Source organism: Pan troglodytes, chromosome 21, assembly GCF_028858775.2.
Source record: "Pan troglodytes isolate AG18354 chromosome 21, NHGRI_mPanTro3-v2.0_pri, whole genome shotgun sequence".
NCBI lineage: Eukaryota > Metazoa > Chordata > Mammalia > Primates > Hominidae > Pan > Pan troglodytes.
Window position 1 is genome coordinate 45,266,767 of NC_072419.2, and position 13,921 is coordinate 45,280,687.

A 13,921-nucleotide genomic window follows, 5' to 3' on the forward strand; every position below is an offset into this window, starting at 1 on the left:
TAATATAAAAGAAGGTAACACTTTTTGCCAAAACATTGCTAGTAAGAATGCAGTGAAACTGCCATTTTTATATATTGTTGATGGCTTTGGAAATAGTACCACCTTTATGGAACTTACTTACCAACATGCTTTATTCCATTGGATCTAAGATACCATCATGTGTAAGAAACATCGTTATTTTATGTGTCACCAAAGAAAAAAATGCTGCCAGTTATCATTGTAAAATGCTATCCTAATTTCAGTGAATTAAAGTTAGAAAAAGAGCGAGTCTTAAAATTGATGAGATGTGATATGTCATTAACCATAAAAATAACATTAGCCTTTTGCACAACAATTTGGAATGTATCCTATGGACATCATCTAATAGTGGGGAAGCTTTATTCATGGAAGATGTTAGCTGTAGCAATAGAAACACCAGTTAAAATGGAACATTTGAAAAATTTGAAGAATTACTTCAATTTTCAAACACTAGCTCATAACCACAGAAGTAACGTTGTATAGTATTTCCAGTTTGTGTTTTATAGAAAGAACATCGTTGCCATATGACACTCTTTTACAAAGGAGTTCTGAGGTCACTGAGCAGCCTGCAGAGCAGCACTCTTAGGTTCTGGTGCCCAGCCATGGTCCAGTCATCTGTGGCTTAGGGGAGGTTGGAGGGGTCCCAGGTTCAAGGAGCAGACCAGCATTGTTCTCAGCAGCAGTTGTGGGGAGTGGGACCTCCTTAGATGGTGCTGGGGCAGGCATCCAGCATTGGGAAGGGTAGGGCTGGAGCCATTTCAGGAGAGGGTTTCCAGGTGTCTTGAAGCAGCCTGGGGTGGTGCTGGGAGTGGATCCTGTGCATTAGAGCACACGGAGCCTAGGGCAGGCAAGGGTTTCACCCACCTCTCTGTTGGCTGCCTATGTAGGTGACCCGGATCCGGTTCTGAGGTGCATTGTCTCCGGCTTCTTCGCCAATGCAGCAAGGTTTCATTCTACTGGAGCTTATAGGTAACATGATACTTGGTGAAGTCATTTGTTAAAGGAACAATCTTACAAATGACCCAAACCCCACAGAAAGCTGTGCAGAGATAGTAATTGCATAATTATTTGTAATTTCTACCATGTCTCCTTCCAAAACTGAGTTGAGGTTAGCGACATAGCTTTAAGCAAAATATCTTGACTTTCTAAAAATGATTCTCACATATTCAGCTCATCTATATGTTGTATGTTTTAGAAGGATGACAATTATACATCTTGAGGCTGGTAATATTTCAATTCTAATGATAGAATAATGACCTGAAGAAACTATTAAAAATAATGTTTCTCAGAGAAGTTATTTTACAATTGGCTAGTTTATTATGTCTTCAGAGATCTGCACGACTGAAGTCCCCTCCCACCCTGGTATAGTGTGGCCACGTCTGGTGTCTTTGGAGGTAGCCAGGTGTTTCTCATGTGCTGGATGTGCCTCCTGCTACATAACCTGATTCTTCCAGTTCCATTTTCTAGGCATAGGAAATCACTCATTGATGCCTTCCTAATGGTCTTTACTATATTCAAATGCAGTGAAAACTAAGCATAGCTTAGGCATACTGTAGCCTGTCAGTATCATGATTCTCCAAACTAATCATTCCAGTGCTTTGAATTGTTACTTTTATTCTGTCTTTTCTGTCTTTGGCTCATTTTAGTTTCATAACCTCACTGTAGCCTCCTAAAAGTGTAGCTATCATCATTTTCTGTTCTTTAATAAGAGAACACTCCAAAGAATTTCTCCCCAGCTCTTCTATGTATTATTTTGTCATTAATTTTTTTTCCCTGAGAAAATATTACTGCCCTGTTATCTTGAGGTCAGCCAAGATATCCCTTGTCCTGGGCTCCTGTTAATGAGTCCAGAGTTGCACTGAGCCTTTTTTAATTTTGACAGCCAGATCTGCTCCATCTAGTATCCTAGTAGCCGACTGTTGGAACTGCAGGATAGCACTTTACATTGATCTCTAGTGTGTTCTCTTTGTTACTCCAGGCATGTTGTAGCCTGTCAGTATTGTGATTCATTTGCCCATTGTATGAGCTCACCTCCCCACCCTGAGTTGTCTGTATTTGAGGCAACTTGTCCATGTGGAGGCGACCCCCACAGTGGCCCCAGATCTTCCCTGAGGAGTGCTGCCAGCTTGTCATCTTGATTGCTCCTACTCTCCTGGAGAGTTAGCAATTTTGACTAGCGTTTGGAAAATTCTTTTATCAGTGTCCTCAGCAACAATGTGGGCTACCTAAGAGGTTCCAGGCTAATCATTCCTTTGAGACAACATTTAGTGTTGATCAGCTCACCACCCCCTGGTAGGACAGCCCAGGACCCCAGGACGCTGGCTTTATTACGATGCCGACGAGGCACTCCGTCACAGCACTTGAAGCACTTCCCCCAAGAAACAGATCATTCTACTGAGTTGGAATTGGAAGTACTATTTCAGAGAAATTAATAGTCCAGTATTGAGCTTTTTTTTTTTTTTTTTTGAGATGGAGTTTCGCTCTTGTTGCCCATGCTAGAGTGCAATGGGGTGATCTTGGCTCATCGCAACCTTTGCCTCCCAGTTTCAAGCGATTCTCCTGCCTCAGCCTCCGGAGTAGCTGGGATTACAGGCATGTGACACCACACCCAACTAATTTTGTATTTTTAGTAGAGACAGGGTTTCTCCATGTTGGCCAGGCTGGTCTTGAGCTCCCGACCTCAAGTGATCTGCCCGCCATGGCCTCCCAAAGTGCTGGGATTACAGGCATGAGCCACCATGCCTGGTTGTGAGCTTTCTCTTTTCATTATCATTACGTCCCCCTATAGTCATTATCTTTAGTATTTAACTTTGCTTTTTAGATTATAGAAGAAATCACAAGTATTATTTCCATTCCAAAGGAAATTGTTTTGAAAGAGCACCTGCAGAAGATACACATAAACATAGGCAGAGCATTTTATTCCTAAATGTTTTTTCTAAGTGTCCGCATGTTGCTTTTCTCCTCTTTGCTTTTTCCACATGATTTATTCTTGACTTCTGGGGTGGCAGCCAGGAGAGGGATCAAGAAAGGTTGCAAGAGAAGGTGGAGATAATTGTTTTGCTTGTGACAAGTTCAGTCTGCATGCTTTTTTGGTAATATTAAAAATATCTGTGGGAAAGTCTTGCTATAAGTATTTAAAATGTGCTTCAGACAAAATTCTTCTATGTTCCAAGGACCATCCGTGATGACCATGAGCTGCACATACACCCTGCATCAGTCCTCTATGCAGAGAAGCCGCCTCGCTGGTAAGCTCATCCTGCTGCTTAGCCTGTGCCTGCTTTGAACAGGGCCATGTTCTTGTTTTTCTCCTGTACATGTTTCTTGACATTGCCTCTAGAATTGCTGCTCTGGGCTGGGCGTGGTGGCTCACGCCTGTAATCCCAGCACTTTGGGAGGCCATTGTAGGCAGGTCACCTGAGGTCAGGAGTTCAAGACCAGCCTGGCCAACATGGTGAAACCTCGTCTCTACTAAAAATACAAAAATTAGCCAGGCGTGATGGGCACGTCTGTAATCTGAGCTACTCGGGAGGCTGAGGCAGGAGAATTGCTTGAACCTGGGAGGCAGAGGTTGCAGTGAGCTGAGATCACACCACTGCACTCTAGCCTGGGTGACAGAGTGAGATTCCATGTCAAAAAAAAAAAAGAGAATTTCTGCTCTGGCAAAGAGCTTCTTAAGCAAACAGTGATATTTGTCTACTCACTCATCCACTCAGCAAACGTTCATTTTCACCCACTGACTGGAAGCTTAGCCCTGCACGAGGCACAGCTATGCAGAGATGAATTGGGATCCCAGCTCACGGTTCTTTTTTTTTTTTTTTGAGACAGAGTTTCGTTCTGTCGCCCAGGCTGGAGTGCAGTGGCGGCGCTATCTTGGCTCACTGCAACCCCTGCCTCCCAGGTCCAAGTGATTCTCCTGCCTCAGCCACCTGAGTAGCTGAGACTATAGATGTGTGCAATCACGCCTGGCTAATTTTTGTATTTTTAGTGGAGATGGGGTTTCACTGTGTTGGCCAGGCTGGTCTCCAACTCCTGACCTCAGGTGATCCACCCACCTCGGCCTCCCAAAGCTCTGGGATTACAGGCATGAGCCACTGTACCCGGCCCCAGCCCACAGTTTTGACATAGAGACAGACACAGAGTCAACTACCTTAGGGGAAGGGCTTTACTAGCAGCATGGATGAAGTGCTGGGCTCAGCACATCATGTGCCAGTGAGAGTCAGGGCAGGCAGGCTTCATGGAGGAGATAACATTCATTCTGAACCTGGAAACAAGAGTGTTCAGTCAGAAAGGACCCGGAGGGTATTCCAGGTAGAGAAGTAGCAGGGGCAGAGCCATGGAACATAAAGGAACCTCATGCATTTGGGAAGTGGGGAATCATTGGTATGAGTGGCCCATGCAATGGTGCTGCTCTGTAACACTGCCTGAGAAGAAAGAGGTAAGCACAGAAGTCTAGAGTAGGCCTTTAGACATCTTTATAACATTTCAATGGTTAAGTTTATGTTTCTCCAATTTAATAATAAAAATTGGGGGCTTATATTTTTCTTGTTTACAATTTCATTTTTCTAGAATTCATTTATATTGTATTTTACCAATAAAAAGTACTGATTAAAAGTACTGATCAACCATGGATTGGATTTTGTTTTTTTGAGACAGTGTCTCACTCTGTGTTTTTGAGAGTGTCTCAATCTGTTGCCCAGTGGTGTGATCTTGGCTCACTTCAATCTCCACCTCCGGGGTTCAAGTGATTCTCCTGCCTCAGCCTCCTGAGTAGCTGGGATTACAGGTGCATGCAACCACGCCCAGCTAATTTTTGTATTTTTAGTAGAGACGGGGTTTCGCCATGTTGGCCAGGCTGGTCTCAAACTCCTGACCTCAGGTGATCCGCCCACCTCAGCCTCCCAAAGTGCTGGGATTACAGGCGTGAGCCACTGTGCCTGGCCCAGATTGGAAATTTTAAAGACAACAACAACTTGTCCTTCTCCAGTTGGAAGATGGAGAAGCCCTGGGAAAAAGGGTGGGGTGTGTGTGAAGAGAGGGAGAGAAGATAGCGGTAGATTTGAAGGCAAGAAGGTCTGTGGTCAAACACTTTGTACCCTAGAATTGCAGCTTTCAAAATGTGGTCTCCAGCCCAGCATCAGTATCACCTGGAAACTTGTACAAAATGCAGCTTCTCAGGCCATGCCAAGTCCCATTCAATCAGAAACTGGACTAGGGCCTAGGACTCCATTTTAACAAACCGTCCAGATGTTTCTGTTGGGCAGTAAAGTTTGAGTTCTATTTCCCTAGACCAAGGAATCGGATTTATCCTGTAGCCACTGCAGACCTAGAAGTTTCTTAGGTTGAAAGCACCTTGGTCGGTTCTGGGTTTAGAAATGTTACCCAGTGACCACACTAATGTGGTCAGGATATGCACACTCGTGTGCAGGATAATTTGAAGAGTGCCCACGCCTGTCATCTCAGCACTTTTGAGAGGCTGAGGCCAGAGGATTGCTTGAGGTCAGGAGTTCAATACCAGCCTGGGTACCATAGCCAGACCTCAACTCTTAAAAAAAAAATTAGCCAGGCATGGTGGCACATGGCTGTAGTACTAGCTACTCAGGAGACTGAGACAGGAGGATCGCTTGAGCCCAGGAGATTGAGGCTTCAGTGAGCCATGATTGCACCACTGCACTCTAGCCTGGGTGACAGAGCAAGACCCTGCCTTTAAAAAAAATTTTTTTTTAAATCAAGAGAGATGCAAAACCTCAATTTTAGATCCTTTTTTTGCTGACTTTTGGGTGGTTAAATTTGGGAGTTGCTTAAAGGAGAAAGGCTTTTCTTTTTCTTGCTTCATTCCTAAGGAGCTCTGAAGGGCAAAGAAAGGTTGGGGAAATAGAGCCAGCCTGAAGCCACGCCATACCATTCAGGTGGCAAAGAAAGTGCCCCCCAATCACGGCCTCTTTGCAGGGGGGCCCTCCTTTTTCCTTTCATCAGCTGAGATTCACTTACTGGTTTTTGAGGGGTGGGGAACCGCAGTATGGCTGGTATGTTTATAGTTACATGGGAAGCCCTGAATTAACACTTTGGATGTTTCAGAAACTGATATCTACTCATATGCACACCTAAAATCAGGGGACTGGATGTTATGCTCTTGGCTCTTTGGTTGTCTATTACCTGAGCCTCAGAAACATTTTTTCCCTTAAATAAAGGTATAATTTATTTACAGTACAAGATGAGTTTTGACAAATGTGTATACCCATGTAACCTGGACCCACATAAATTATACAATATTGTGATCATTTTAGAAAATTCCTTTGTGTCTGTTTACAGTCAGTTCCCAGCCTCTTTCAGAATCAGGCAAGTCTTTGCCTCCATTTCTGCATTTTCTAATAAAGTCATTAGGCTCAGTTCAGAGTTCTGTAAATGCAGATGAAGGATCCAGAAAGGTCCTTCACGGATAACTGAGATGTCCCAGAAGTCATTGAGGATTTAGAGTCTCATCTGAAAAATGGACACACCATTACCCAGCACTTAGGTCTTGAGGCTGTGGTGAGCAACATAAATGCATGTGTTTAGCACAGTGTCTGGCACATAAGAGTAGAACCTGTTAAAGGTTAAAGGAGACAGCATGTCTACCTGTGGTTCCTGACTGTCATCACAAGAGGGGGAAATTAGCTCATGTTTCTTTCTCATTTCAGGGTCATCTATAACGAAGTTATACAAACCTCCAAGTATTACATGAGAGATGTGACTGCCATTGAATCGGCCTGGCTGTTGGAGCTGGCTCCACACTTTTATCAACAAGGAACGGTAGGAATGAACTGAGTCTGTGCCCCAGCCACCTGTTCGCAGCCTCTCCATGTTTTCAAATGTACTTTTTTCCTCCAATTTAATGTCCTATGTGTGTTCCCCCTAGTGGTGCATAGGGTGGAAAGGCCATTACCATATCCCCAAAACATTCTGGGAAAGCACTCTAGCGTTTAATTCATAGTGAAGTGCAATTAAAAATAAATCCCCCTAATCTCATAAGAAAAAAAAAAAAGGTATCGTTTTCTTTCTCCTTTTGCTCTTCCAAACTTTTTTTTTTTTTTTTGACAGAGTCTCGCTCTGTCGCCCAGGCTGGAGTGCAATGGCACGATCATGGCTCACTGCAAGCTCCGTTTCCCGGATTCAAGCAATTCTCCTGCCTTAGCCCCCATGTAGCTGGGATTACAGGTGTGTGCCACCACGTCTGGCTCATTTTTTTCTTTTTCTTTTTTCTTTTCTTTTTTTTTTTTTTGTATTTTTAATAGAGACAACGGTTTCACCATGTTGGCCAGGCTGGTTACAAACTCCTGGCCTCAAGTGATCCACCCACCTCAGCCTCCCAAAATGCTGGGATTACAGGTATGAGCCAGCAGGCCTGGCCTGAGCTAATTAAAAAAAGTTTTTTTAGGGATGGGGTTTCACTATGTTGCCCAGGCTAGTCTCGAATACCTGGGCTCAAGTGGTGCTCCTGCCTTGGTCTCCCAAATTGCTGGGATTACAGGTGTGAGCCACCATGCCCACCAGTTTGTTTTTTATTTTTATTTATTTATTTTTGGGACAGAGTCTTGCTCTGTCATCCTGGCTGGAATGCAGTGGCACAATCTCAGCTCACTGCAACCTCTGCTTCCCAGGTTCAAGTGATTCTCCTGCCTCAGCCTCTCTAATAGCTGGGATTACAGGCGCATGCCACCATTCCCGGCTAATTTTTGTATTTTTAGTAGAGACAGGGTTTTGCCATATTGGCCAGGCTAGTCTTGAACTCCTGACCTCTGGTGATCCGCCCGCCTTGGTCTCCCAAAGTGTTGGGATTACAGGTGTGAGCCACCACGCCCAGCTCCTTTTTTAAAAGGGTTACAGCCCTGTGCTGTTTGTGGCCTGAAAATACTTGCTTTACATATTTTGCCCAAGTTTACTGTTGTTTACAGCAGAAGAGAAAGTCTGAAACCTTTTTCTCCATTAGGGCCAGAATTGGACTACACAGTGTTTCCAAAGCGATATTTGAATTGATTGCCACATTTAAAAATTGGGAGATTTCATATTAAACATGAATTTCTGGTTTCTCTTGAAAGACATGTTTAGTCTGGCAACACTAGGCTTGCGTTCCTACGTGGTGGCATCACAGGGGCTTAGGGGTGGCTGCCTGCTGTCAGTGACATCGCCAGGTGCCGTAGTCCCACGTCACTTGCTTACTTGCCTGCTCCACTCTTGGAGACATTTGAATTTGTGACCCTGTAAATGGAAGGATCTCCTCATCTCTCCTGCTCCAGCAAAGTCAAGGGAAATTGCCCTCTCAAAATTTTATAATATTTAATTTTTATTTAATCAAACAAAAACCATTTCACACCTTTATAGTTCTTCACACATCCCAATTCAGATATTTCAGCTAGAAAGCAGATCAGCCTGCAGGGACTGATAAAAATGCAGTGTGTGTTGTCTTTGCTGAATTAGGTTGATAAGAATAAACCTGGTGAAAGAAAGGCTTTTCCTTCAAAACCTCTCAGGTGGAAAGCAGCAGACTTCAGGAGTCAAGAGAAGGGATCAGAAAGGTAAACTAGAGGTTGAAAGAGGAATGATGCAGTGGTCAAAATGCCTGTTAAAGTAAGAAGATGCAGACAGCCAGAGAAGGATAAGCCTGAAATTGTCTTGGATTCATTTAGACTCTTGGAAACAGAATTAGCCCAGAAGCTGAGTCATTTTCCCTTCTCAGCTCAAAATTCCAGTTTCTTTAGGTCAAACCCACAAAGTTAAAGAGCAAATAGCTTCAGAAGTTTGAAGAAAATAACAAGCCCAAATTTCTTCATTTGTCTCTTCTCTCCAAATGGCTTTTTTATTTTTAAGCCCGTCACCTCCACTGTCATCGGAGTATTTTTAGAGAGGCTGGGACAGACCTTTAGAAATCACCTAGTGCGGCCGAGCACGGTGGCTCACGCCTGTAATCCCAGCACTTTGGGAGGCTGAGGTGGGTGGATCACATGAGGACAGGAGTTCGAGACCAGCCTGGCCAACATGGTGAAACCCCGTCTCTACTAAAAATACAAAAATTAGCCAGGCATGGTGGCATGTGCCTGTAATCCCAGCTACTTGGGAGGCTGAGGCAGGAGAATCACTTGAACCCAGGAGGTGGAGGCTGCAGTGAGCCGAGATCACGCCACTGCACTCCAGCCTAGGCGACAGAGCAAGACTGTCCCCCCCAAAAAAAAAAATTACCTAATATAACAACCTCATTGTATAACGATGGTCCCCAAACCACAGAGAAACTTGTGTTGTTTCTTAACTGTATAGTCCAAGGGCACTTCTACTATTAACTTGTCCAAAGCAGATTGATTTTTCAAAGAACCTCCAGATCTGCAGGGGTTGCCCATGTATGGTAGATGTTCCTTTATTGAACACAGTGCAGCACCTCACAACCTTCCACAGCCCACAGATCATTCACGGCTCTGTTCCTGGCACCTTTGGAGACTTTCCGTCACCGCTGTTTTTCGGAATGTTGCTCTCACCCTGTGTGGAGGCCTGAAATGGTTCAGAGTCAACTTTGTTTATATTCAACATTCTTCCCAGAAAAAAGCACCAAAAATGGCCTCACAGGCACAATGGCATCATCTCCCATCCCCAAGCTAAGGCCGTGGATATCTAACATTAGCTGTAGGGGTTATATCAGGTGACGTGTAGAGAGAGAATTCAGAGAAATTCAGCAAGACCTACAGCTAGACAGGGGAAGAATGGGGTGACCTATTCAGAGATTTGCCTTCTGGCTTTTAAATTATTTTTCCTTATTCTCAGAGATATCTTCATTATTAGGGAAAACCCTTTTAACATGGCCTTTGCAAGAGCCTGTAGTAGTCCTCCCTCAGGTGTAAGCAGATGGAAAGTCTGAGTTCTTGTAGCTCATTTAGACCCGGGTCCTGTTCGCTCTGTTGTCTCTCACGTCATACCTGGTGGTGCGCTGTGTCTTCATTCACGCCCTCCATTTTTTCAGGGCCTGCAGTTCTCTCTGGGGGCGATGCGGCTTGATGTTGTGGGGCCATGTGGCTGTGCTAAGAAGTGGGCACACCAGCTCCGGAGCAGTCAGGGTGGGCATTCTCATGTGAGGCTCCCACTGTGTGTTAGTTGGCACGGCTTAGGGATCTCTTGGTTATTGATGATTAGTAATGGGCTGTCGGGTATATCCCAGTTGATGAGTGGAGGGAGGTCTTTCATTAAAAGCTTGTATTTACACACTCTGCCTCAAAGGCATTTTTAAGGATTTCTGCCACTTTTGGCTTTGCTTTAGAATGTAAAAAATACTTCATTTTCCAATCCTATTATCTGATGCCTATGATTATAATATTGTGTTTCATGTTATTCATAATGGTAGAAAGTGACATATCTGGGGAAAAAAAAAAAGTGTCACTAGGAGGTGTCCTTTCTGTTTTCCCAGCAAGCTTGTACCCTCCATGTGGGCAGAGGCCGTGTCTTTATCTCCATCCTTGAGCATGGGTACCTGGCGTGTTGAGACGCTTGGTAAATTGACTTCCTTGTTCCTAAAGAGAGGATAATTTTTCTTGACTATTGTCAGGAACTTCTTGGAGATTTGAGGTCACTTCCAGACTGAGCCCAGTCTCCTGAGCACAGTTGTCTGGCTGCGGTGCTGTCCTCTAGGCTGGGGCAGAGGGTGAGTCGTGTCTCAAAAAGAAAACCTTTCCTTGACAGCTTCCGCAGAGCCCTTATAACCAGTTTCAGCCGCTGTGGCTTGGACCTCGGGTTGCTGGCGGCTGAATTCAGGTCGGCCTCTTCATTGGCCACTTGGGCTTTTTCCTTCCAGGCTATTTCATGAACAGCGCAGCATTTACTGGGAAGGTGTGGACCAGATGGAAGATTTGATGTGGTCATTCATATGGGGATTATGTTGCAGTCTGGTTTCTTTGTCTAATCAACGCCAACTGTAGTGTCTTCTCTTCTGTTGCAGCACCTGTCTCTGAAAGCCAAAAGGGCCAAGGTCCAGGACCAGTGAGAGGAGCCCACAGCTACAGCTGCAGGGACTGCTGGCGTCCTCTCCTCCATGCTGCTGCCCCTGGTCCCAGGTGGGGTGAGCTGGCACCAGCTCCTGTGGAATGTTTGGTTGCTCTGAAGGGGGCTGCGGCCTGTTCATTAGTCCTTTCTTCCTGCTGCCCACAGCATTTGCATCCTTGCTGGGATCCTGGAGGACTTTGTGCATGGGCAGGCATCCTTCTGTGCTGCAGCGGGCAGAGTGGGAGTTGGCTCACTCAGCACGCTCACTAACCCAGCATGCCACTTCCAGCAGGCACGCAGTCCTGGCCCAGCTCTATGGGAAACAAGGAGGAAAGTTAGCCACTGAAGGCCAAAACACCATGTGGGGTGGACAGAGGGTTTGCTGGGCTGGCTTTGCTTTCCCTGCTGGGGCCACGGCTGTGTTAACCAATGAGGCCTGCTGCCAGGTGTGAACAAGCGTGTCTCTACGAATGAACGAAACATTGGGGATCTCTGCCGAAACCACCAAAGGGCATGTCTGATGGGCACAGGGGCTCCCAAACCCAGTGGCTTCTGTCTGTCCTTAGCCCTTGTCCCTGTTTATCTGCAGCCAGGAGACTTGCAGGGGATTGGTGATTGACGGAGAGGACTCGTGCGCAGTTTTGTGTTAGCGGAGGATTTGTGTTTCACAAGTGGGCTTAGCGTCCTCTCAGAGTGTAGTGCCAGGTCCTGGTGCCACGGTAGCTGAGCACTCAGGAGAGTTCATCAGCTCAGATCCCACAGGGCCTCCTCTTTAGCAGGAATTCACAACAGTTTGGATGCCCTAAACTTCTGTAGCTCAGGAACATCACTGGTGTATTTGTTTTTTTGTTTGTTTGCTTGGGTTCTTGCAAGAGCGCGCGGGGGCGGTTCTTCCAGCAGGCACTGGTTTTGTTGCCCCAGGGCTGCTTTGCTGTGATGATGATTGCATTTCAACACATGCCAGATGCAGATTTTTTCCCCCTTACTGTTTCAATGACCTTTATTTTAAAAACACATAGCTTGAAAATTTATTTTTATACCGATATTAGTTTGGATGTGCCACTTTTGGCACCAAATGTGTATGTCATTTTTATTTCCATTTTATAAACATGTAAATAATAGTGATAACTTGTTAATAATAGTAAACCTTTATACCTAAAGTAAATGTCTTCCCTCCCACACCTGGTTTTCATGTCTGTATGAAAGATGTTCTAATGAATCTTCCCTCCCACACCTGGTTTTCATGTCTGTATGTTAAGATGTTCTAATGAATCGTTCGAAGTGAGGGCCTGACATTAGCTAAGAAACTTAATGCTGTGGCATACAGCAGCTTTGGGATCTCAGGGACACAGGAAGCCCCCTAAAGCAAGATGATATGACTGAATGACCTCAAGACCTGATTAGAGTAAACTGTGGGACATTTAAAAGAAGTCCCAAAGAGGTGCTAATTCTTGGCCAGTTTCCAGTTGGGATCTTCCTGTAGAGAGGTCAGAAACATTATTTTTCAAGTTTGGCTTTAGGACTGGGGCTGATCCTAAAAAGCTTATATGGCGGTGGAAGGGGAAAGGTACAGGTTTCACACCCTCAGGTTGGAGACCAGAGTCCACTGGGAGCCCGGACAATCTGGAGGGAGCACCCAGAGGCAAGCCTGTCCCTGCACGCTGCCTCTACCCCTGGGCCCCTGATCCTGAGCACATGCCTCCCCTCTGTCCCTCCACCTCTCAGAAGGCAGCCCTCCCCAGGCGACACCCCCCAGTGTTGTGTCCTGTGTTACGTCACAGTCTGTGATGGGTGGGACAGGTCCTTGCTGTCCGAAGCAACTGCAAAATCCTGGGCCCACGGGGAGGCCCCTTTACAGTAGGGGTGGTTAAGGCTGGGACCACACAACTCACCAGGGAGTGGGGCCCGGCCTGGGTGAGAGAGATGAGAGCTTTTGACTTTGTCTGTTGCAGGTCTGTGTCCCTGTTCCCATTGTCAGCCCACAGATGGGACAGCAGGGCCTAGTACCTCACAGACTGTCCCCCAGTACTTCCACAGAATTAGTCCCCTCGGGCTCCACACAGGTCTTCAGATACTGCTAGTAAAATTCCCCACAGCATTGCTGTGTCTTTCCTTTGGAGCAAGTGAGAGGGCAGAGAGAAGCTGGCACTGGAAAGCATGGAGGCGGTGGTGCCCTGTAGGCCAAGAGATGGCAGCTTTCTATGTTGGTGGCTTGCAGAGACCCTGCCAGTTTTCTGCCATAGCTGGCTTCCCCTGGGGTTGGACATTGTCGTCACAGGGAGCCCCTGGTTCAGCCAGTGCGCCGCTCAGTCCAGCCAGCAAATGTTGAGCCCTCAGGCCATGTGCATGGCACAGGGATGAGGCGGAGACACTTGACAACAAGTAACCAGATGAGTGGACCAGGATGGAGCTGGGCGCGCGAGAAGGACAGGGTGGCAGGAGATGGCAGAGGTCCAGTAGGGGTTGTTAAGGCCAGGGCTGTATCCACAGAGACTTCCTCAAGACAAGATGCTTTCCTGGTGAAAGGACAGACCGCTCTCGTGTTCTTCCCTGGCCATCCCCGCACTGCTGAGCATTTTCATGTGGGCCATGAACTTGGAGAGCTGCCTAGTGCCCCAGCTCCATGCTCCCATCTCCACTGTTTTGTCCTGGTGTCAGCACAGCCTACTACCAGTGCTGCTCCAGCTTCATGGGCTGGGCCCTGCCATTCAGTGCTGGGTTGTCCCCAGCACCCCAGCCCTGCCTTCAGCTCTGTTTTCCAGGGCCCGGCGCTGACAGTGTGGCTGACACATCTCCTAGCCTGAGCAAGAATGTCTGCTGCTGACCAGACGGAGGGTTGGGTGGCTGGGGGAGGGAGGCGCAGGCCAAGGGGCCTAAATCTGGAAAACCACGAGACTCCGTCCTGGAG

The 13,921-nt window shown here is 46.4% G+C and overlaps 1 protein-coding gene across 10 annotated transcripts in view; it reads left to right on the forward strand.

The window, feature by feature from the left end:
- DHX35 (DEAH-box helicase 35) overlaps nt 1-12,246 on the forward strand; it is a 77,655-nt gene extending 65,409 nt beyond the window's left edge. For 5 of the 10 annotated variants that reach the window (XM_063802503.1, XM_054674357.2, XM_054674359.2 and 2 more), the window contains 5 exons: nt 906-987; nt 3,192-3,263; nt 6,696-6,807; nt 7,096-7,212; nt 10,970-12,246. In XM_063802503.1, the coding sequence (XP_063658573.1) occupies nt 906-987; nt 3,192-3,263; nt 6,696-6,807; nt 7,096-7,200 (371 nt within the window). In that variant the 3' untranslated portion in view covers nt 7,201-7,212; nt 10,970-12,246. Of the gene's footprint in view, nt 1-905; nt 988-2,487; nt 2,834-3,191; nt 3,264-6,695; nt 6,808-7,095; nt 7,213-10,969 lie in introns of those variants that run through there. The other 5 variants (XM_001145627.7, XM_009437239.5, XM_001146072.6 and 2 more) reach the window with 2 other exon arrangements.
- The last annotated feature ends 1,675 nt before the right edge of the window (nt 12,247-13,921 follow it).